Source organism: Nerophis ophidion, linkage group LG25, assembly GCF_033978795.1.
Source record: "Nerophis ophidion isolate RoL-2023_Sa linkage group LG25, RoL_Noph_v1.0, whole genome shotgun sequence".
NCBI classification, from domain to species: Eukaryota; Metazoa; Chordata; class Actinopteri; order Syngnathiformes; family Syngnathidae; genus Nerophis; species Nerophis ophidion.
Window position 1 is genome coordinate 6,412,376 of NC_084635.1, and position 21,679 is coordinate 6,434,054.

General features: G+C 44.0%; 1 protein-coding gene across 1 annotated transcript; it reads right to left on the reverse strand.

Annotated features, from left to right (window-relative positions):
• Positions 1-208: 208 nt before the first annotated feature.
• LOC133543007 (guanylyl cyclase-activating protein 2-like) lies at positions 209-17,009 on the reverse strand. Its single transcript, XM_061887353.1, has 4 exons — positions 16,728-17,009; positions 14,486-14,635; positions 4,209-4,320; positions 209-4,100 (listed from the first exon to the last, which is right to left on the reverse strand). Exons 1-4 carry the CDS (start codon positions 16,926-16,928, stop codon positions 3,958-3,960), a joined length of 606 nt encoding a protein of 201 aa, XP_061743337.1. The 5' UTR covers positions 16,929-17,009; the 3' UTR covers positions 209-3,957.
• Positions 17,010-21,679: the final 4,670 nt, after the last annotated feature.

Consider the following 21,679-nt stretch of genomic DNA (forward strand, 5'->3'; position numbering starts at 1 on the left):
CCTGTGGGATGTTCCAAATAAATGTTTGATGAGCATTCCTCAACTTTATCAGTATTTATTGCCAACTTTCCCAACTTCTTTGTCACGTGTTGCTGGCGTCAAATTCTAAAGTTAATGATTATTTGCCCCCCAAATTTTTTTTGATCAGTTTGAACATCAAATATGTTGTCTTTGTAGCACATTCAACTGAATATGGGTTGAAAATGATTTGCAAATCATTGTATTCTGTTTATATTTACATCTAACACAATTTCCCAACTCATATGGAAACGGGGTTTGTATTTTCTCTTTTAATTTATGTCTATATTTTTTCTTTTATTCCTTACACTGCCTTAAAATATTTTTGTCCACTGATTGGCTTATGAGGTTCTATTTAGTCTAGATAAAAATATAAAGTGGATTTTTACAGTTAAAAAATAATGAATAGTAATGCAAACAAGTAGGTCCCTATAACTGATTTAAACATTATATAAAAACAGAAACCAAAAACTGTTGAGGCACTCTTTTAGGATTATGTAGCAGACCTATCAAAGCAACAAGACACTTCCACTGCTGGTGGGAAATGAATTTGGCAGGTTTGTCTCTCTGTCCGACAGCTCAGGTTTGTCTCACTGTTCATGGATGGAGGCCTGCTCACCTCAAACTGTGATGTAATCGGGCGGAGGAAGGAGTACTTTGAGGCCTCTGTCAAATCCACTGACACATCTTTCATACTGAAAGCAGAGTCTGAGGACATGCTAATCAGAATCAGAATCAGAAATACTTTAATCACCATGGCTGAGGTTGCTGAGGTAGTCAAAAAATTGGTAAAGCTCCGGGAGTGGAAGAGTTTTCCTCCTGAATTCCTTGAATGTCTTATTCTACACGTCTCTTTAACATTGCATGGAAATCAGGAAGAGCACATTTTAGGATTGGCAGACCACAACGGTGGTCCCTTTTTTCAATAGGAGTGACTGCAAGGTGTGTCAATGAATGGGGGAATCACACGTACTCGTGTCTCTGGGAAAGTCTGTTTCTGAGTGCTGTAGAGAAGGATAAGACCGTTAGTCGAACTTCAGCTGAAAGAAATACAGTGCGGTTTTACCCTTGGTCTTGGAAAGCTGGACCACATCTACACCCTTTTAAGGGTTTTGAGAGTGAGTGGGAGTATGCCCAACCGGTCATTGGTCCTTGGGAAAGGCATCTAGCCGTGTCATATCTGGTTTCCTAAGTGGTGTGCTCAGGCTATGTGCTATCTGGTCCCTGGACAACCAGAGCAGGAGTCTGGTTTGCATTGTCTTCAGTAAGTTCCTCAGTGTGGATGTTGGCTTCCACCGAGGCCGCCTTGTGTCATAATATAATTTGTAGGCGTCGCCAAGGTGTTGAGGGTCTCAACTTTGGGGGCATTTGCAGATGATGCCGTCCTTATGGCCTCATCACTGTGACCTTCAGCGTTAACTGGGCAGTTTGCAGCTGCTTGTGAAGCTTCTGAGATGAGACTCAGCATCTCCGAGTATGAGGCCACGGTTCTCAGCTGGAAAAGGGTAGATTGCACCCTTCGGATTGGGAGCGAGGTATTACCAAGGTGGAAGAGTTTAAGTATCTGGGCATCTCGTTCTCGAGTAAGGGAAGGCAGGAGCATAAGATGGACGGGTTAAACGGGGCAGTAATGTGGTCAATGTACCAGTCGTAGTGAAGAGGGAGATAAGCTGGAAGGCAAAGCTTTCGATATACCGGTCGATATACATTCCTAGCCTCGGCTACGTATGTTCACAAGCTTTTGGTAGTCACCAAAGGAGCAAGATCAGGGTCACAAGCAAGTGAAATCAGTCCCTTCTACAGTGCTATAGAGAAGGATAAGACCGTTAGTCGAACTTCAGCTGAAAGAAATACAGTGCGGTTTTACCCTTGGTCTTGGAAAACTGGACCACATCTACACGCTTTTAAGGGTTTTGAGAGTGAGTGGGAGTATGCCCAACCGGTCATTGGTCCTTGGGAAAGGCATCTGGCCGTGTCATATGTGGTTTCCTAAGTGGTGTGCTCCGGCTATGTGCTATCTGGTCCTTGGACAACCAGAGCAGGAGTCTGGTTTGCATTGTCCCCAGTAAGTTCGGCTCACTGTGGATGTTGGCTTCCACCGAGGCCGCCTTGTGTCATAATATAATTTGTAGGCGTCGCCAAGGTGTTGAGGGTCTCAACTTTGGGGGCATTTGCAGATGATGCCGTCCTTATGGCCTCATCACTGTGACCTTCAGCGTTAACTGGGCAGTTTGCAGCTGCTTGTGAAGCTTCTGATATGAGACTCAGCATCTCCGAGTATGAGGTGATGGTTCTCAGCTGGAAAAGGGTAGATTGCACCCTTCAGATTGGGAGCGAGGTATTACCCAAGGTGGAACAGTTTAGGTATCTGGGAATCTTGTTCTCGAGTAAGGGAAGGCAGTAGCATAAGATGGATAGGTGAAACGGGGCAGTAATGTGGTCAATGTACCAGTCGTAGTGAAGAGGGAGATAAGCTGGAAGGCAAAGCTTTCGATATACCGGTCGATATACATTCCTAGCCTCAGCTACGTATGTTCACAAGCTTTTGGTAGTCACCAAAGGAGCAAGATCACGGTCACAAGCAAGTGAAATGAGTCCCTTCTACAGTACTATAGAGAAGGATAAGACCGTTAGTCGAACTTCAGCTGAAAGAAATACAATGCGGTTTTACCCTTGGTCTTGGAAAGCTGGACCACATCTACGCCCTTTTAAGGGTTTTGAGAGTGAGTGGGAGTATGCCCAACCGGTCATTGGTCTTTGGGAAAGGCATCTGGCCGTGTCATATGTGGTTTCCTAAGTGGTGTGCTCAGGCTATGTGCTATCTGGTCCTTGGACAACCAGAGCAGGAGTCTGGTTTGCATTTTCCCCAGTAAGTTCGGCTCACTGTGGCTGTTGGCTTCCACCGAGGCTGCCTTGTGTTATAATATAATTTGTAGGCGTCGCCAAGGTGTTGAGGGTCTCAACTTTGGGGGCATTTGCAGATGATGCCGTCCTTATGGCCTCATCACTGTGATCTTCAGCGTTAACTGGGCAGTTTGCAGCTGCTTCTGAAGCTTCTGAGAGGAGACTCAGCATCTCCAAGTATGAGGTGATGGTTCTCAGCTGGAAAAGGATAGATTTAACCCTTCGGATTGGGAGCGAGGTATTACCCAAGGTGGAAGAGTTTAAGTATCTGGGCATCTCGTTCTCGAGTAAGGGAAGGCAGTAGCATAAGATGGACGGGTGAAACAAGGTCAATGTACCTGTCGTAGTGAAGAGGGAGATAAGCTGGAAGGCAAAGCTTTCGATATACCGGTCGATATACATTCCTAGCCTCGGCTACGTATGTTCACAAGCTTTTGGTAGTCACCAAAGGAGCAAGATCAGGGTCACAAGCAAGTGAAATTAGTCCCTTCTACAGAGTGGCTGGATTCACTCCTTCACAGTTAAGATGGTTTGGGGGTCTAGTCTAAAAGCCTCCCTGGTGAGATGTTCCCAGCATGCCAAGTCGGAAGAAGGCCCTGGGTTGACCTAGGAGACATTGTAAGGATTATGTCTTGCAGTTGGTCTGGGAACAGGGTTCTTCCGGTGGAACTGGACAACTGCAACTTGGACCCGGATAAGCAGAAGAAAATGGATGGATGGAAGTTTGTCCATGTCAGGTATTTTCAACGTCTGGCACAGTAACCCTCAACACAAGCTCCGCCCCTGCGTCACCATTGACACTGACTTGAAGGCTGTGCCTCTCAGCTGCTGGCAGTACCAGAGAGGGTTTTGAAAATATTAAAAACATTTGAAAAAAAAACAACAAGAAGAAGGAAAACTTATGTGAGTTCCTTGGGGAAAAATAGGAGGGTCGGTATGGGCTTAACTAGTTTAAAAAGTATGTTTTTTCTTTGATTTTCTGAACGGGGAGGACCTCTTCAGACTTTGAAATCCACTGGTCTGTATTTCCCGTCTTTAAGAATCTTTGGCAGCTAAAATTCTCCTGTCACTCATGTATCTTTGCACCCATCCAGTCGGATTGATATCAAGTGTCAGGAAACTCTGCAGCCACTGACTTTTCTGTGCTCCGTCCAGAAACTCATCCAGAGTAATCTGTCCTGCAGCCCCAAAGAAGAAAATAAACATATATATATTAAAATTAGGGATCAGCGCATACAATGAAAACCATATAAAATACGGCAGTTTTGCCGATCAAGGCATCTTACCATCACTGTTGATGTCGACCTCTTGAAATATGCGATCACACACCTGCTCGGAGGTGAGTCTCTCTTTGCCTGTTTCATCCCAGATGGAACTGTTCTTTATCTTGTAGATGATCTGGGCACAAATTTACAAATGTATGAGTGTTGGTCAACAAAAGACCTTTGGTAGCATTGATGCGTGTCACAAAATCGGTTGTGCCAGTGTTCAATTCAGGTTTACTTGTGGCATAAAAGGGGCATCTGGAACTGATAAAGTATCGTTTGCATTATTTCTTAGTGGCTAAATTGATGAGTCTCTTAGAAATAGTTGAAAGAACTCAACAAGTTAGCCTTAAGACACATAAATACTTGGGGCTTTGGCAACAGCATTTACACTGGATCTCGCCGATCTAAGTCGTAGATTAGATCTGACTAATCTCCTTAAATCTTAGACTAAATTCAACCAATCTAAGTATTTGACTGGATTGACCGATCTAAGTCTTAGACTGGACCTGACCGGTCTAAGTCTTAGACTGGATTTGACTAATCTAGGCCTTAGACTGGGCTTCCCGGTGACAGAGGGGTTAGTGCGTCTGCCTCACAATACGAAGTTCCTGCAGTCCTGGGTTCAAATCCAGGCTCGGGATCTTTCTGTGTGGAGTTTGCATGTTCTCCCCGTGACTGCGTGGGTTCCCTCCGGGTACTCCGGCTTCCTCCCACTTCCAAAGACATGCACCTGGGGATAGGTTGATTGGCAACACTAAATGGGCCCTAGTGTGTGAATGTGAGTGTGAATGTTGTCTGTCTATCTGTGTTGGCCCTGTGATGAGGTGGCGACTTGTCCAGGGTGTACCCCGCCTTCCGCCCGATTGTAGCTGAGATAGGCGCCAGCGCCCCCCGCCACCCCAAAAGGGAATAAGCGGTAGAAAATGGATGGATGGGCCTTAGACTGGACCTGACAAATCTAAATCTTAGACTGTATCTGACCAATCTAAGTCTTGGACTGGCTCTTACCAATCTAAGGCTTAGACTGGATCTGGCCAATTTAAGTCTTAGACTGGCTCTAACCAATCTAAGTCTTGGACTGGATCTGGCCAATTTAAGTCTTGGACAGGACCTGACCAATCTAAGTCTTAGACTGGATCTGGCCAATTTAAGTCTTAGACCGAACCTGACCAATCTAAGTCTTAGAGTGGATCTGACCAATCTAAGTCTTAGACTGGATCTGACCAATCTAAGTCTTAGACTGGATCTGACCAATCTAAGTCTTCGACTGGATCTGATCAATCTAATTCTGAGACTGGACTTGACGTAAAAGTATGTTGCATTAAACCAATCTAAGTCTTAGACTGGATCTGGCCAATTTAAGTCTTGGACAGGACCTGACCAATCTAAGTCTTAGACTGGATCTGGCCAATTTAAGTCTTAGACCGAACCTGACCAATCTAAGTCTTAGAGTGGATCTGACCAATCTAAGTCTTAGACTGGATCTGACCAATCTAAGTCTTAGACTGGATCTGACCAATCTAAGTCTTCGACTGGATCTGATCAATCTAATTCTGAGACTGGACTTGACCAATCTAAATCTTAGACCGGATCAAAGTCTAAGTCCAAGTCTATGAGCATGAATTGATGAAGCCTGCTTGGATAAACATTTTCTAAGACAAACTGAACAGTCCCGTTGCGATCGATTGAATGCCCTGAGAGTTTGTTCTCTCTTTTTTCCCCCCCAACATTTTCTTCAGTAGAAATCGCAGAATTTAGAGATTTTCTGGTCAAACACAGGTTAAAACCTTTTTTCCCCCCAACATTTTCTTCAGTAGAAATCGCAGAATTTAGAGATTTTCTGGTCAAACACAGGTTAAAACCTTTTTTCCCCCCAACATTTTCTTCAGTAGAAATCGCAGAATTTAGAGATTTTCTGGTCAAACACAGGTTAAAACCTTTTTTCCCCCCAACATTTTCTTCAGTAGAAATCGCTGAATTTAGAGATTTTCTGGTCAAACACAGATTAAAACCTATTATGAGGTTCGCAGGTGCTTTCCGCTGCCATCTTTCTGCAAAGTAAAAGGTACAGTGGGCTACTTAGTGCAATTTACTCATTATACTGGGGCTTTTGCACCAGCATTTAGACAAGATCTGACCAAACTAAGTCTATAAGCCACTGAATTTTAGAAGAAAATGTTCTTCTCTCTGTAAACGTCTCTTGTGTGTGGGCTCTCTATGGTCTGATAGACACGGCGGGACCTGCAGTCCAGGCTGCAACCAAGTCTTTTATTTTGCTTCTTTTTAAACTCAGGGCTGTCTCGCTCGCGGCCTCCTGCTCCTCCCGCTCATGGTCTCGGCCCATGCCGATAAAAGAGACAGGTGATTAGATAACCTGCCTCAGCTGGGCAATCCACTCACCTGTCAGCTGCTTCGAATCCGGCCCATACACACGCTCTTCCCGCAGGAGGCGGGCCGACCACGCCCCCTCCACACTCTCTATATACTGTATTAGCCGCACCGCAAATATATACATTGTGGAATTATTTTTTTACGTTGAAAAATGTTGTAAATGTAACCTAATTGTTTCCAAACAGTTGTAAAACGGAAGATCAAACAAAACAGAAGTCATCGTCAATCAGCTAAACGGACTCAATAACTCCACGGTGACGTCTTGGTGAATTTATTGAGGAATTTGTAGAACACGACAAAAAGGAGGCCATTTTGAGGTAATAATACATGGGTTGTACTTGTATAGCGCTTTTCTACCCTCAAAGTGCTTTGAAACTACTTCCAAATGTACCCATTCACACACACATTCACACACTGATGGAGGGAGCTGCCATGCAAGGCGCTAACCAGCACCCATCAGGGGCAAGGGTGAAGTGTCTTGCTCAGGATGCAACAGACGTGACGAGTTTGGTACTAGGCGGGGATTGAACCAGGGACCCTCGGGTTGCGCACGGCCACTCTACCACTGCGCCACACCATCCCAATACTAACACAGACATGTTAGCTTCCTTACATTACCAAGGCACGTACAAAAATGCATAAAAACACTAGTACAGACATCACACATGGGACGAATTAGTAAGTATGAATTGTTTTAGTTGTATTGTAAAACATATAAATGTTTTTTCCCAAGATGGCGCTGCTGTAGTGGCTGCTGTAGGCAGGAGCTCTGTGCTCTTGTGTCATCCTTTTGTGTTTCCCTCTTGTTTTCATGTCTTATTATATTTTTTTGCATTTTGGTCCGGGACCCTTTGGGACTGTGTGACAAGGGGTGGCACTTTCGTGACCTCTGTGGTGCTTTTTTTGTGGACTTTTGGATCTGCCTCCCGGGAGCCTTTTGGCCATGGAGACCAGCTGCTGGGTGTCTGCCACACCAGAGTCGGTTTGGAGGGACTGGAGGAGATACGGATGAGGGGACAGGACTGCGGAGCTAGCACTGAGCTACTGGGACGGAGAGGCTTCGCGGTGTCTCGACTGGGTGAGCAGGTGTCGGACACCTCAGTCACCTTGGACGTATCCTCGCTCATCCATGCGGACTGGACACTGGCCGAGAGTGGAGTCGGCTGTCTTGGTTGCTTTGTTGGGTCTGCTCCTGTCTCTGGCCATGCTCCCTCCACACCACAGTGGATATGTTTCTTTTACTTTTTATTCATAGCTGTATGTAGAAGTGTCTGCTTGTATCTGCTGCTTTAATGTCTTTAATGTCCTCTGTGTTCTTTGATGTTTGATGTTTCCCTCTTACACACATGGAAGAGGGATGTGTACTATGGCTATGAGTCATTGTTTTTGTTTTGTTTTTTTCCCCTTGGCCTCAGTCTGCACCCCCACTCCAGGGCCCAGGCTAAGACTGATTTTTATTTTATTTTATTTTAATCTTTTATTCTTTTCTCCCCCCCCCCTTCCCCCCGTTTACCTGTATGTCATCTTTTTTGTAAGGGGCGCTGGAAGCCGGCAGACCCGTCAGCGATCCTGTTCTGTCTCCCTGTAATGTTTGTCCGATCTTGAATGGGATTGTGCTGAAAATTGTAATTTTCCTGAAAGAACTCTCCTGACGGAATAAATAAAGTACTATCTAATCTAATCTAATCTAAATGAAGAATCCATAGGAGTAGAAACAGTAGGTTGGGAGTTCAAACCCCGGCCGAGTCATACCAAAGACTATAAAAAAATGGGACCCATTGCGTCCCGGCTTGGCACTCAGCATCAAGGGTTGGAATTGGGGGTTTAATCACCGCTGCTGCCCACTGCTCCCCTCACCTCCCAGGGGGGGAACAAGGGTATTAGACAAATGCAGAGGACAAATTTCACCACACCTAGTGTGTGTGTGTGTGTGACAATCATTGGCACTTTCGCTTTAACTTTAACTATGGGGGACTAGAGCAGTGGTTCTCAGATGGGGGTACTTGAAGATATGCCAAGGGGTATGTAAACATTTTTTTTTTAATATTCGAAAAATAGCAACAATTGAGGGCGGCATAGCTCGGTTGGTAGAGTGGCCGTGTCAGCAACTTGAGGGTTGCAGGTTCGATTCCCGCTTCCGCCGTCCTAGTCACTGCCGTTGTGTCCTTGGGCAAGACACTTTACCCACCTGCTCCCAGTGCCACCCACACTGGTTTAAATGTAACTTAGATATTGGGTTTCACTATGTAAAGCGCGTTGAGTCACTAGAGAAAAGCGCTATATAAATATAATTCACCTCACTGAAACAATTCAAAAATCCCTTATAAATATATTTATTGGATAATACTTCAACAAAATATGAATGTAAGTTCATAAACTGTGAAAAGAAATGCAGTGTTGACAGCTAGATTTTTGTGGGCATGTTCCATAAATATTGATGTAAGGTTTTTTTTTTTTTTTGTGAATTTTTTTTTAGAATTAAATTCATGAATCTAGACCAGGGGTAGGGAACCTATGGCTCTAGAGCCAGATGTGGCTCTTTTGATGACTGCATCTGGCTCTCAGATCAATCTTAGCTGACATTTATGTCTTAATGAAATTAAACAATGGATGTCCGCTAACTTTTTGCAACTTAATGCCAAAAAAACGGAAATGCTGATTATCGGTCCTGCTAGACACCGACCTCTATTTAATAATACAACTCTAACATTTGACAACCAAACAATTAAACAAGGTGACTCTGTAAAAAATCTGGGTATTATCTTCGACCCAACTCTCTCCTTTGAGTCACACATTAAAAGCGTTACTAAAACGGCCTTCTTTCATCTCCGTAATATCGCTAAAATTCGCTCCATTCTGTCCACTAAAGACGCCGAGATCATTATCCATGCGTTTGTTACGTCTCGTCTCGACTACTGTAACGTATTATTTTCGGGTCTCCCCATGTCTAGCATTAAAAGATTACAGTTGGTACAAAATGCGGCTGCTAGACTTTTGACAAGAACAAGAAAGTTTGATCACATTACACCTGTACTGGCTCACCTGCACTGGCTTCCTGTGCACTTAAGATGTGACTTTAAGGTTTTACTACTTACGTATAAAATACTACACGGTCTAGCTCCATCCTATCTTGCCGATTGTATTGTACCGTATGTCCCGGCAAGAAATCTGCGTTCAAAAGACTCCGGCTTATTAGTGATTCCTAGAGCTCAAAAAAAGTCTGCGGGCTATAGAGCGTTTTCCGTTCGGGCTCCAGTACTCTGGAATGCCCTCCCGGTAACAGTTCGAGATGCTACCTCAGTAGAAGCATTTAAGTCTCATCTTAAAACTCATCTGTATACTCTAGCCTTTAAATAGAACTCCTTTTTAGACCAGTTGATCTGCCGCTTCTTTTCTTTCTCCCATGTCCCCCCCTCCCTTGTGGAGGGGGTCCGGTCCGATGACCATGGATGAAGTACTGGCTGTCCAGAGTCGAGACCCAGGATGGACCGCTCGTCGGGACCCAGGATGGACCGCTCGCCTGTATCGGTTGGGGACATCTCTACGCTGCTGATCCGCTTGAGATGGTTTCCTGTGGACGGGACTCTCACTGCTGTCTTGGAACCACTATGGATTGAACTTTCACAGTATCATGTTAGACCCGCTCGACATCCATTGCTTTCGGTCCCCTAGAGGGGGGGGGGTTGCCCACATCTGAGGTCCTCTCCAAGGTTTCTCATAGTCAGCATTGTCACTGGCGTCCCACTGGGTGTGAATTCTCTCTGCCCACTGGGTGTGAGTTTTCCTTGCCCTTTTGTGGGTTCTTCCGAGGATGTTGTAGTCGTAATGATTTGTGCAGTCCTTTGAGACATTTGTGATTTGGGGCTATATAAATAAACATTGATTGATTGATTGACATTAATTAACAGGATAAGTACTTAATAATTAGTAATCGTAATGTTAAAAATAACGTTCAAAATATAAAACATTCTCATATATTTTAATCCATCCATCCGTTTTCTACCGCACCTGTTCAAGAAGTCGCATTAATGGTAAGGAGTATTTTATTCATTATTGGTTAGCTTCAAGAATAACAATGCTATTAAAAAGAATGAGAGACTTATTATAGTCTAAAAATGTTGGTCTTACTTAAAAATTTAGTTGTATTCAGTGTTAAACAAAATATTATATGGCTCTCACGGAAATAAGTTCTAAAATATTTGGCTTTCATGGCTCTCTCAGCCAAAAAGGTTCCCGACCTCTGATCTACATGGATCTCCATTACAATCCCCAAAGAGGGCACTTCAAGTTGATGATTATCAATCAATCAATCAATGTTTATTTATATAGTCCCAAATCACAAATGTCTCAAAGGACTGCACAAATCATTACGACTACGACATCCTCGGAAGAACCCACAAAAGGGCAAGGAAAACTCACACCCAGTGGGCAGAGAGAATTCACATCCAGTGGGACGCCAGTGACAATGCTGACTATGAGAAACCTTGGAGAGGACCTCAGATGTGGGCAACCCGCTCCCCCCCCCCTCTAGGGGACCGAAAGCAATAGATGTCGAGCGGGTCTAACATGATACTGTGAAAGTTCAATCCATAGTGGCTCCAACACAGCCGCCAGAGTTCAGTTCAAAGCGGATCCAAGACAGCAGCGAGAGTCCCGTCCACAGGAAACCATCTCAAGCGGAGGCTGATCAGCAGCGTAGAGATGTCCCCAACCGATACACAGGCGAGCGGTCCATCCTGGGTCTCGACTCTGGACAGCCAGTACTTCATCCATGGTCATCGGACCGGACCCCCTCCACAAGGGAGGGGGGGGGACATAGGAGAAAGAAAAGAAGCGGCAGATCAACTGGTCTAAAAAGGGAGTCTATTTAAAGGCTAGAGTATACAAATGAGTTTTAAGGTGAGACTTAAATGCTTCTACTGAGGTGGCATCTCGAACTGTTACCGGGAGGGCATTCCAGAGTACTGGAGCCCGAACGGAAAACGCTCTATAGTCCGCAGACTTTTTTACTTCTATGTGTAGAAATCTTTATTTATAATTGAATCACTTGTTTATTTTTCAACAAGTTTTTAGTTATTTTTACATCCTTTTTTCCAAATAGTTCAAAGAAAGACCACTACAAATGAGCAATATTTTACTTCTGTATCTGTCAATCAATCAATCAATCAATCAATCAATCAATCAATGTTTACTTATATAGCCCTAAATCACTAGTGTCTCAAAGGGCTGCACAAAACACTACGACATCCTCGGTAGGCCCACATAAGGGCGAGGAAAACTCGTTTTGATTTCAATGCGGGATCGTTCCTCCAACGCAAACATAGACACTCCGGACAACAACGTAAAGGTAAGGTTCTTTAATAACAAAAACACCGGTGCAAAAACAGATGAAAAGAACAAAAGAAATGCGTTTGGAAATGCACAGAAGCTAATGCTAACATTAGCACAGGATCAGGGAACCAGAAATCTAGAACAAAACCAACGTTACAGTTGCTTACCGCAAACAAGGGACCAAGACCGACTGACGGGACAAGGCAGGTTTAAATAGGAAAGTAATGAACAAAAACAGGTGTGCATCTGGAATTAATACGTTACCATGGTGACCAAACTAACTCACAAGGTACACAAACAACAAAGGGAGTCCAAACTAACAGAATATATCAATCAATCAATCAATGTTTACTTATATAGCCCTAAATCACTAGTGTCTCAAAGGGCTGCACAAACCACTACGACATCCTCGGTAGGCCCACATAAGGGCAAGGAAAACTCACACCCAGTGGGAGATTTGTATACTCTAGCCTTTAAATAGACTCCCTTTTTAGACCAGTTGATCTGCCGTTGCTTTTCTTTTTCTCCTATGTCCCACTCTCCCTTGTGGAAGGGGTCCGGTCCGATCCGGTGGCCATGTACTGCTCGCCTGTGTATCGGCTGGGGGGACATCTCTGCGCTGCTGATCCGCCTCCGCTTGGGATGGTTTCCTGCTGGCTCCGCTGTGAACGGGACTCTCGCTGCTGTGTTGGATCCGCTTTGGACTGGACTCTCGCGACTGTGTTGGATCCATTATGGATTGAACTTTCACAGCATCATGTTAGACCCGCTCGACATCCATTGCTTTCCTCCTCTCCAAGGTTCTCATAGTCATCATTGTCACCGACGTCCCACTGGGTGTGAGTTTTCCTTGCCCTTATGTGGGCCTACCGAGGATGTCGTAGTGGTTTGTGCAGCCCTTTGAGACACTAGTGATTTAGGGCTATATAAGTAAACATTGATTGATTGATTGATTGACATCGGTGACAATGATGACTATGAGAAACCTTGGATAGGAGGAAAGCAATGGATGTCGAGCGGGTCTAACATGATACTGTGAAAGTTCAATCCATAATGGATCCAACACAGTCGCGAGAGTCCAGTCCAAAGCGGATCCAACACAGCAGCGAGAGTCCCGTCTATAGAGGAGCCAACAGGAAACCATCCCAAGCGGAGGCGGATCAGCAGCGCAGAGATGTCCCCAGCCGATACACAGGCGAGCAGTACATGGCCACCGGATCGAACTAAACATGATCCAGACCACGGATCATGACAGTATCTCTTTTTTTCCAACCAAAAATGCTTTGCTCTGATTAGTGGGTACTTGAATTAAAAAAAAATGTTCACAGGAGGTACATCACTGGAAAACGGTTGAGAACCACTGGACTAGAAGATGGAAGGGCACTCTACGGAAGGACGTTCACCCTGCGGTATCTTCAGTGAGCGGACAATAACACACCTTTTCAGTGTCTCTGCTTTTGTTTAATGAAAACCATTCGTTAAATAAAGAATATTATGGCCGTTAGCGTATATGAGTTGTTGTTTTTTTTTTTTTTTTTTTTTCTCCCTTGGCCTCAGTCTGCACCCCCACTCCAGGGCCTAGGCTAAGACCGATTTTTAAATTTTATTTTAATCTTCTATTTTTTTCTTCCCCCCTACCCCCCTCTCCCCACCCCCCTTGTTTACCTGTATCTCATCTTTTTTGTAAGGGGCGCTGGAAGCCAGCAGACCCGTCAGCGATCCTGTTCTGTCTCCCTGTAATGTTTGTCTGATCTTGAATGGGATTGTGCTTCCATCCATCCATTTTCTACCGCTTATTCCCTTTCGGGGTCGCGGGGGGTGCTGGCGCCTATCTCAGCTACAATCGGGCGGAAGGCGGGGTACACCCTGGACAAGTCGCCACCTCATCGCAGGGCCAACACAGATAGACAGACAACATTCACACTCACATTCACACACTAGGGACCATTTAGTGTTGCCATTGTGCTGAAAATTGTAATTTTCCTGAAGGAACTCTCTGAACGGAATAAATAAAGAACTATCTATCTATCTATCTATAAATATCTACATATATTTTATAAGCCGCAGGGTTCAAAGCGTAGGAAAAAAAGTATTTTTTTGGTAAATTTGATATGACCTTGCATTAGAAGAAAAGAGGCTTGTCACCTAACCCATCCACCCATTTCCTACCGCTTATTCCCTTTCGGGGTCGCGGGGGGCGCTGGCGCCTATCTCATCTACAGTCGGGCGGAAGGCGGGGTACACCCTGGACAAGTCGCCACCTCATCACAGGGCCAACACAGACAGACAACATTCACACACTAGGGCCAATTTAGTGTTGCCAATCAACCTATCCCCAGGTGCATGTCTTTGGAAGTGGGAGGAAGCCGGAGTACCAGGAGAGAACCCACGCACTCACGGGGAGAACATGCAAACTCCACACAGAAAGATCCCCAACCTGGATTTGAACCCAGGACTGCAGGACCTTCGTATTGTGAGGCAGACGCACTAACCCCTCTGCCACCGTGAAGCCCCTTGTCACCTAACCTTTGTTTTGTAAATGGCAGAACCATAAAGCAGGAATATATTCTTACCCTGACAATCTTCCGCAGTTCACGCCTGTCTAGTCGACCATTGTCATCGCTGTCGAACACTTTGAACGACCACCTCAGCTTATCTTCAAGTCTTCCTCGCAGAACAAGATGAAGAGCGGCCACATATTCTATGAAGTCCATTGTGTTGTCCTGAACAACAGAGAAGACAACAAGGAGGATCATAAAGATGCATACAAAATAATTGTTATAGTTAAACATGACAGGTATTTCAATTAGGGGTGGGCGATATCGCAAATTTGGGTATCGATACCGATCCGATCCGATACCGGCCAGTATCGCCGATACCGATACCGGAAGTGTCGTCATCTGATGATAGGGGGGGGCTTTGAGGTATCGATACTTTTGGAAAACAAATTTGTACTTTTGCCTTTATTAATTGATTATGATAATAAGAGGGGGGGGGGGGGGGGTTGCCCACATCTGAGGTCCTCTCCAAGGTTTCTCATAGTCAGCATTGTCACTGGCGTCCCACTGGATGTGAATTCTCCCTGCCCACTGGGTGTGAGTTTTCCTTGCCCTTTTGTGGGTTCTTCCGAGGGTGTTGTAGTCGTAATGATTTGTGCAGTGAAGTGAAGTGAATTATATTTATATAGCGCTTTTCTCTAGTGATTCAAAGCGCTTTACATAGTGACACCCAATATCTAAGTTACATTTAAACCAGTGTGGGTGGCACTGGGGGCAGTTGGGTAAAGTGTCTTGCCCAAGGACACAACGGCAGTGACTAGTTTGGCGGAAGCGGGAATCGAACCTGCAACCCTCTAATTGCTGACACGGCCGCTCTACCAACCGAGCTATACCGCCCCGATTTGTGCAGTCCTTTGAGACATTTGTGATTTGGGGCTATATAAATGAACATTGATTGATTGATTGATTGATTGAATAATACAACACAGGACAACGATTAAAGTCAAAAAATAAAATATTTGATGCAAAAGTAATATCAATAGCAATAAAGTAATGCAAATAAGGTGCAAACAACTACCGAACCTGGCTTGTGGCCTCAAAACACACAAACACTTAAGGTAAATAACAAAACTCTAGTTATTGAACAAAGTTGTGAACATGAACACAAAACAAAAGAACTGAGAAATTCAAATAAAAAAGTAATAATATCAATTACAATAAAGTAAGGAGTGCAAATACTTAGTCCGTTGTGGTGAAGAAGGAGCTGAGCCGGAAGGCAAAGCTCTCAATTTACCGGTCGATCTACGTTCCCATCCTCACCTATGGTCATGAGCTTTGGGTCATGACCCAAAGGATAAGATCACGGGTACAAGCGGCCCAAATGAGTTTCCAGGTCTCTCCCTTAGAGATAGGGTGAGAAGCTCTGCCATCCGGGAGGAACTCAAAGTAAAGCCGCTGCTCCTCCACATCGAGAGGAGCCAGATGAGGTGGTTCGGGCATCTGGTCAGGATGCCACCTGAACGCCTCCCTAGGGAGGGCACGTCCAACCGGTAGGAGGCCACGGGGAAGACCCAGGACACGTTGGGAAGACTATGTCTCCCGGCTGGCCTGGGAACGCCTCGGGATCCCCCGGGAAGAGCTAGACGAAGTGGCTGGGGAGAGGGAAGTCTGGGTTTCCCTGCTTAGGCTGCTGCCCCCGCGACCCGACCTCGGATAAGCGGAAGATGATGGATGGATGGATGGATAAGTAGTGCGAAAAAGGTGAAAACAAATACTGAACTTGGCTAGTCGCCTCACAACACACAAGAACTGAAGTAAGAAAGAAAACACTAGTTATTAAACAGTTGTAAAAATGAACACAAAACAAAAGAACTGAGAAATTCTTATCGTTATTTTAGTGCAATAAAATACTTTACAGTTTACAACCAAGACATTAAGTCGCACTGGAAACGCACGTGTGTGTGTGTGTGTGTGTGTGTCGGAGTGAATTATACTGATGTGTGTGCGCCAACGCACCAAGCGTCATGTTAATTGTATTTATTTTACTTTATTTTGGCTTGAAGATGAATTTTTTAAGAGTTTTTAAATCTCGTTCGCGAGCCATCACTAGGGAGGAGGGTGGAGCGGTGAGCTCACTTTTTTTTTTTTAAATCGGAGTGATTTGCTTAATTTGGTGAAGTATCGATACCATCACGCAGGTATCGATACGATACTGATACTCACCAGCCCGATACGCCCAGCCCTAATTTCAATACAGCTGAGTATAGTTTACTCTATCGTGAATTGTAACGGAAATTCAACCAGAGTCGCGTCTCACATGGTTCATGTCGAACGCCCGAAAGATGTTGTCCATGTACTGAGACTCCGGGGTACCGCTTTGAACTCCAAACATCCTCTTGAACTCATGCAGGTGCAAAGATCCACTCGGGCACTCGGTGATAAAAGACTTGTAGAGGTCCTGAATGCTGTTCAACTCAAGTTCCTCATTGGGTTCCTGCCTTTGCTGGGTTTGTCCCATGCCGGATGGAGTATTAGAAAAGAAAAAAAAAACTCAAAATGATCAATATTCCTGTGACTAAGAGCTCAATGGCATCTTCATGGCGTCCGTCCTGGTTTGCGAGTAAAAACTGAACCAGGGTGGCTTATTTCTGGCCACGGATTTTTTCGAGTTGATCTGTAATCCACAATACTAATCCCATCTTGACCTCTGCGTGACCACAGGAACTTGTGCTTCTTAAAGCAATACTAAAGGAGAAGACCACAGACGAGCACAGAGACAAGGACAAACATTGTTAGCTTGTGTGTGAAAGTCTCTCGTAGACTTTAGAACTAGATGCATTATTCGACAGATTTACCTAAAATGCCAATGGAGGTTGAAAAATACAAAGTGGTAATAGTAAATATTAGTAATAACTAAAGTCGGAGTTCTCAATCCTTATTTTACTACTAGCGACCACGCAGTTTATATATCAATGATGAAATATTAACATTGCAACACATGCCAATACGGCCTTTTTAAGTTTACTAAATTGCCATTTTAAATTCCGCGCGAAGTATCCTGTTGAAAACGTCGGTATGATGACGCGTGCCCGTGACGTCTCGGGTTGTAGCGGACATTTTTTTCCAGCCCAATCCAAGCTATAAGTAGTCTGCTTTAATCTCATAATCACACAGTATTCTGGACATCTGTGTTGCTGAATCTTTTGCAAATTTTTCAATTAATAATGGAGACGTCAAAGAAGAAAGATGTAGGTGGGAAGCGGTGTATTGCGGCCGCCTTTAGCAACACAAACACAGCCTATGTTTCTTTGTTTACATTCCCGAAGGTGAAGCTTTACTATGGAACAGAGTGGTCAAGCAAACATGGATCCCGACCACATGTCAACCGGCAGGTTTCGGTGAGAAAATTGTGGTAATAAGTCAGCTCTTACCGGAGACATGAGCGGAGCTAGCGTCGTCCTTCCTTCAGCTGTCAAAGAGGCAGCTGCGTGGCTTCCCTCAGAGACACCGGCGGTCACCACACCCCTCCGACTTTCAGGTACCATTAAATCTCACTAAAACACTAGTAACATAATAAGCAGATAAGGGATTTTCCAGAATTATCCACAGAAAAGCACAGAGACAAGGACAAACATTGTTAGGTTGTGTGTGAAAGTCTCTCGTAGACTTTAGAACTAGATGCATTATTCGACAGATTTACCTAAAATGCCAATGGAGGTTGAAAAATACAAAGTGGTAATAGTAAATATTAGTAATAACTAAAGTCGGAGTTCTCAATCCTTATTTTACTACTAGCGACCACGCAGTCTGATAGTTTATATATCAATGACGAAATATTAACATTGCAACACATGCCAATACGGCCTTTTTAGTTGACTAAATTGCCATTTTAAATTTCGCGCCAAGTATCCTGTTGAAAACGTCGGTATGATGACGCGTGCCCGTGACGTCTCGGGTTGTAGCGGACATTTTTTTCCAGCCCAATCCAAGCTATAAGTAGTCTGCTTTAATCTCATAATTACACAGTATTCTGGACATCTGTGTTGCTGAATCTTTTGCAAATTTGTTCAATTGATAATGGAGACGTCAAAGAAGAAAGATGTAGGTGGGAAGCGGTGTATTGCGGCTGCCTTTAGCAACACAAACACAGTCTATGTTTCTTTGTTTACATTCCCGAAGGTGAAGCTTTACTATGGAACAGAGTGGTCAAGCAAAGATGGATCCCGACCACATGTCAACCGGCAGGTTTCGGTGAGAAAATTGTGGTAATAAGTCAGCTCTTACCGGAGACATGAGCGGAGCTAGCGTCGTCCTTCCTGCAGCTGTCAAAGAGGCAGCTGCGTGGCTTCCCTCAGAGACACTGGCGGTCACCACACCCCTCCGACTTTCAGGTACCATTAAATCTCACTAAAACACTAGTAACATAATAAGCAGATAAGGGATTTTCCAGAATTATCCACAGAAAAGCACAGAGACAAGGACAAACATTGTTAGGTTGTGTGTGAAAGTCTCTCGTAGACTTTAGAACTAGATGCATTATTCGACAGATTTACCTAAAAGGCCAATGGAGGTTGAAAAATACAAAGTGGTAATAGTAAATATTAGTAATAACTAAAGTCGGAGTTCTCAATCCTTATTTTACTACTAGCGACCACGCAGTTTATATATCAATGATGAAATATTAACATTGCAACACATGCCAATACGGCCGCTTTAGTTGACTAAATTGCCATTTTAAATTCCGCGCGAAGTATCCTGTTGAAAACGTCGGTATGATGACGCGTGCCCGTGACGTCTCGGGTTGTAGCGGACATTTTTTTCCAGCCCGATCCAAGCTATAAGTAGTCTGCTTTAATCTCATAATCACACAGTATTCTGGACATCTGTGTTGCTGAATCTTTTGCAAATTTGTTCAATTAATAATGGAGACGTCAAAGAAGAAAGATGTAGGTGGGAAGCGGTGTATTGCGGCCGCCTTTAGCAACACAAACACAGCCTATGTTTCTTTGTTTACATTCCCGAAGGTGAAGCTTTACTGTGGAACAGAGTGGTCAGGCAAACATGGATCCCGACCACATGTCAACCGGCAGGTTTCGGTGAGAAAATTGTGGTAATAAGTCAGCTTTTACCGGAGACATGAGCGGAGCTAGCGTCGTCCTTCCTGCAGCTGTCAAAGAGGCAGCTGCGTGGCTTCCCTCAGAGACACCGGCGGTCACCACACCCCTCCAACTTTCAGGTACCGTTAAATCTCACTAAAAAACTAGTAACATAATAAGCAGATAAGGGATTTTCCAGAATTATCCTAGTAAATGTGTCTAATAACATCTGAATCGCTCCCACTGCCCTTGCCTTTTTTTTTTTCCTAGTCCTTCACTCTCACTTTCCTCATCCACGAATCTTTCATCCTCGCTCAAATTAATGGGGAAATTGTCACTTTCTCGGTCCGAATCGCTCTCGCTGCTGGTGGCCATGATTATAAACAATGTTCGGATGTGAGGAGCTCTACAACCCGTGACATCACGCGCACATCGTCTGCTACTTCCAGTACGCGACCAGAAGCTGCGAACTTTAACGTCGATGTTCTCTACTAAATCCTTTCAGCAAAAATATAGCAATATGGCGAAATGTTCAAGTATGACACATAGAATGGACCTGCTAGAAAATCTCCTTTTAGTAGGCCTTTAACATCACATACAGATACATCACACAAATAAATCATCTGCTTTACAATACTAGAACATTCTAAATTAAATAATTATAAGTGTTATCGAAATATGTTAATGTTTGATTGAGTTAATTTCGATAAAACATTTTCAGTTTTATAATCACTTGTCACTGCATCAAAAACGGACGGGGTGTGAGGCCAAAAAAATCGGATCTTGATCGGACTGTTAAAATAAGGATTGAGAACTCCGACTTTAGTTATTACTAATATTTACTATTACCACTTTGTATTTTTCAACCTCCATTAGCATTTTAGGTAAATCTGTCGAATAATGCATCTAGTTCTAAAGTCTACGAGAGACTTTCACTCACAACCGATCAAGATCCGATTTTTTTGGCCTCACACCCCATCCGTTTTTGATGCAGTGACAATTGATTATAAAACTGAAAATGTTTTATCGAAATTAACTCAATCAAACATTAACATATTTCGATAACACTTATAATTATTTAATTTAGAATGTTCTAGTATTGTAAGTCAGATGATTTATTTGTATGATGTATCTGTATGTGATGTTAAAGGCCTACTAAAATGTGATTTTCTAGCAGGTCCATTCTATGTGTCATACTTGAACATTTCGCCATATTGCCATATTTTTGCTGAAAGGATTTAGTAGAGAACATCCACGATAAAGTTCGCAACTTTTGGTCGCTAATAAAAAAAGCCTTGCCTGTACCGGAAGTAGCGGACGATGTGCGTGTGACGTCATGGGTTGTAGAGCTCCTCACATCTGAACATTGTTTACAATCATGGCCACCAGCATCGAGAGCGATTCGGACCGAGAGAGCGACAATTTCCCCATTAATTTGAGCGAGGATGAAAGATTTGTGGATGAAGAAAGTGAGAGTGAAGGACTAGAAAAAAAAAAAAAGGCTAGGGCAGTGGGGGCGATTCAGATGTTATTAGACACATTTACTAGGATAATTCTGGAAAATCTCTTATCTGCTTATTGTGTTACTAGTGTTTTAGTGAGATTATATGGTACCTGAAAGTCGGAGGGGTGTGGAGGGAAGCCACGCAGCTGCCTCTTTGAAAGCTGCAGGAAGGACAACGCAAGCTCCGCTCATGTCTACGGTAAGAGCCGACCTATTACCACAATTTTCTCACCGAAACCTGCCGGTTGACATGTGGTCAGGATCCATGTTCGCTTGACCACTCTGTTCCATAGTAAAGCTTCACCTTCGGGAATGTAAACAAAGAAATACCGGCTGTGTTTGTGTTGCTAAAGGCAGCCGCAATACACCGCTTCCCACCTACATCTTTCTTCTTTGACGTCTCCATTATTCATTGAACAAATTGCAAACGATTCAGCAACACAGAAGTCCAGAATACTGTGTAATTATGCGATTAAAGGAGATTACTAATAGCTTGGATTGGGCTGGAAAAAAATGTCCGCTACAACCCGAGACGTCACGGGCACGCGTCATCATACCGACGTTTTCAACAGGATACTTCGCGCGAAATTTAAAATTACAATTGAGTAAACTAAAGCGGCCGTATTGGCATGTGTTGCAATGTTAATATTTCATCATTGATATATAAAC

Bases quoted from the DNA above. Each gene is read 5' to 3' on its own strand.
- LOC133543007 (XM_061887353.1), bottom strand. From the start codon at position 16,928: ATGGGACAAACCCAGCAAAGGCAGGAACCCAATGAGGAACTTGAGTTG. The intron at 14,636-16,727 runs GTGAGACGCGAC...TCTGTTGTTCAG, and splicing joins GGGCGTTCGACATGAACCAT to GACAACACAATGGACTTCAT. The intron at 4,101-4,208 runs GTAAGATGCCTT...TTGGGGCTGCAG, and splicing joins GGTCGACATCAACAGTGATG to GACAGATTACTCTGGATGAG.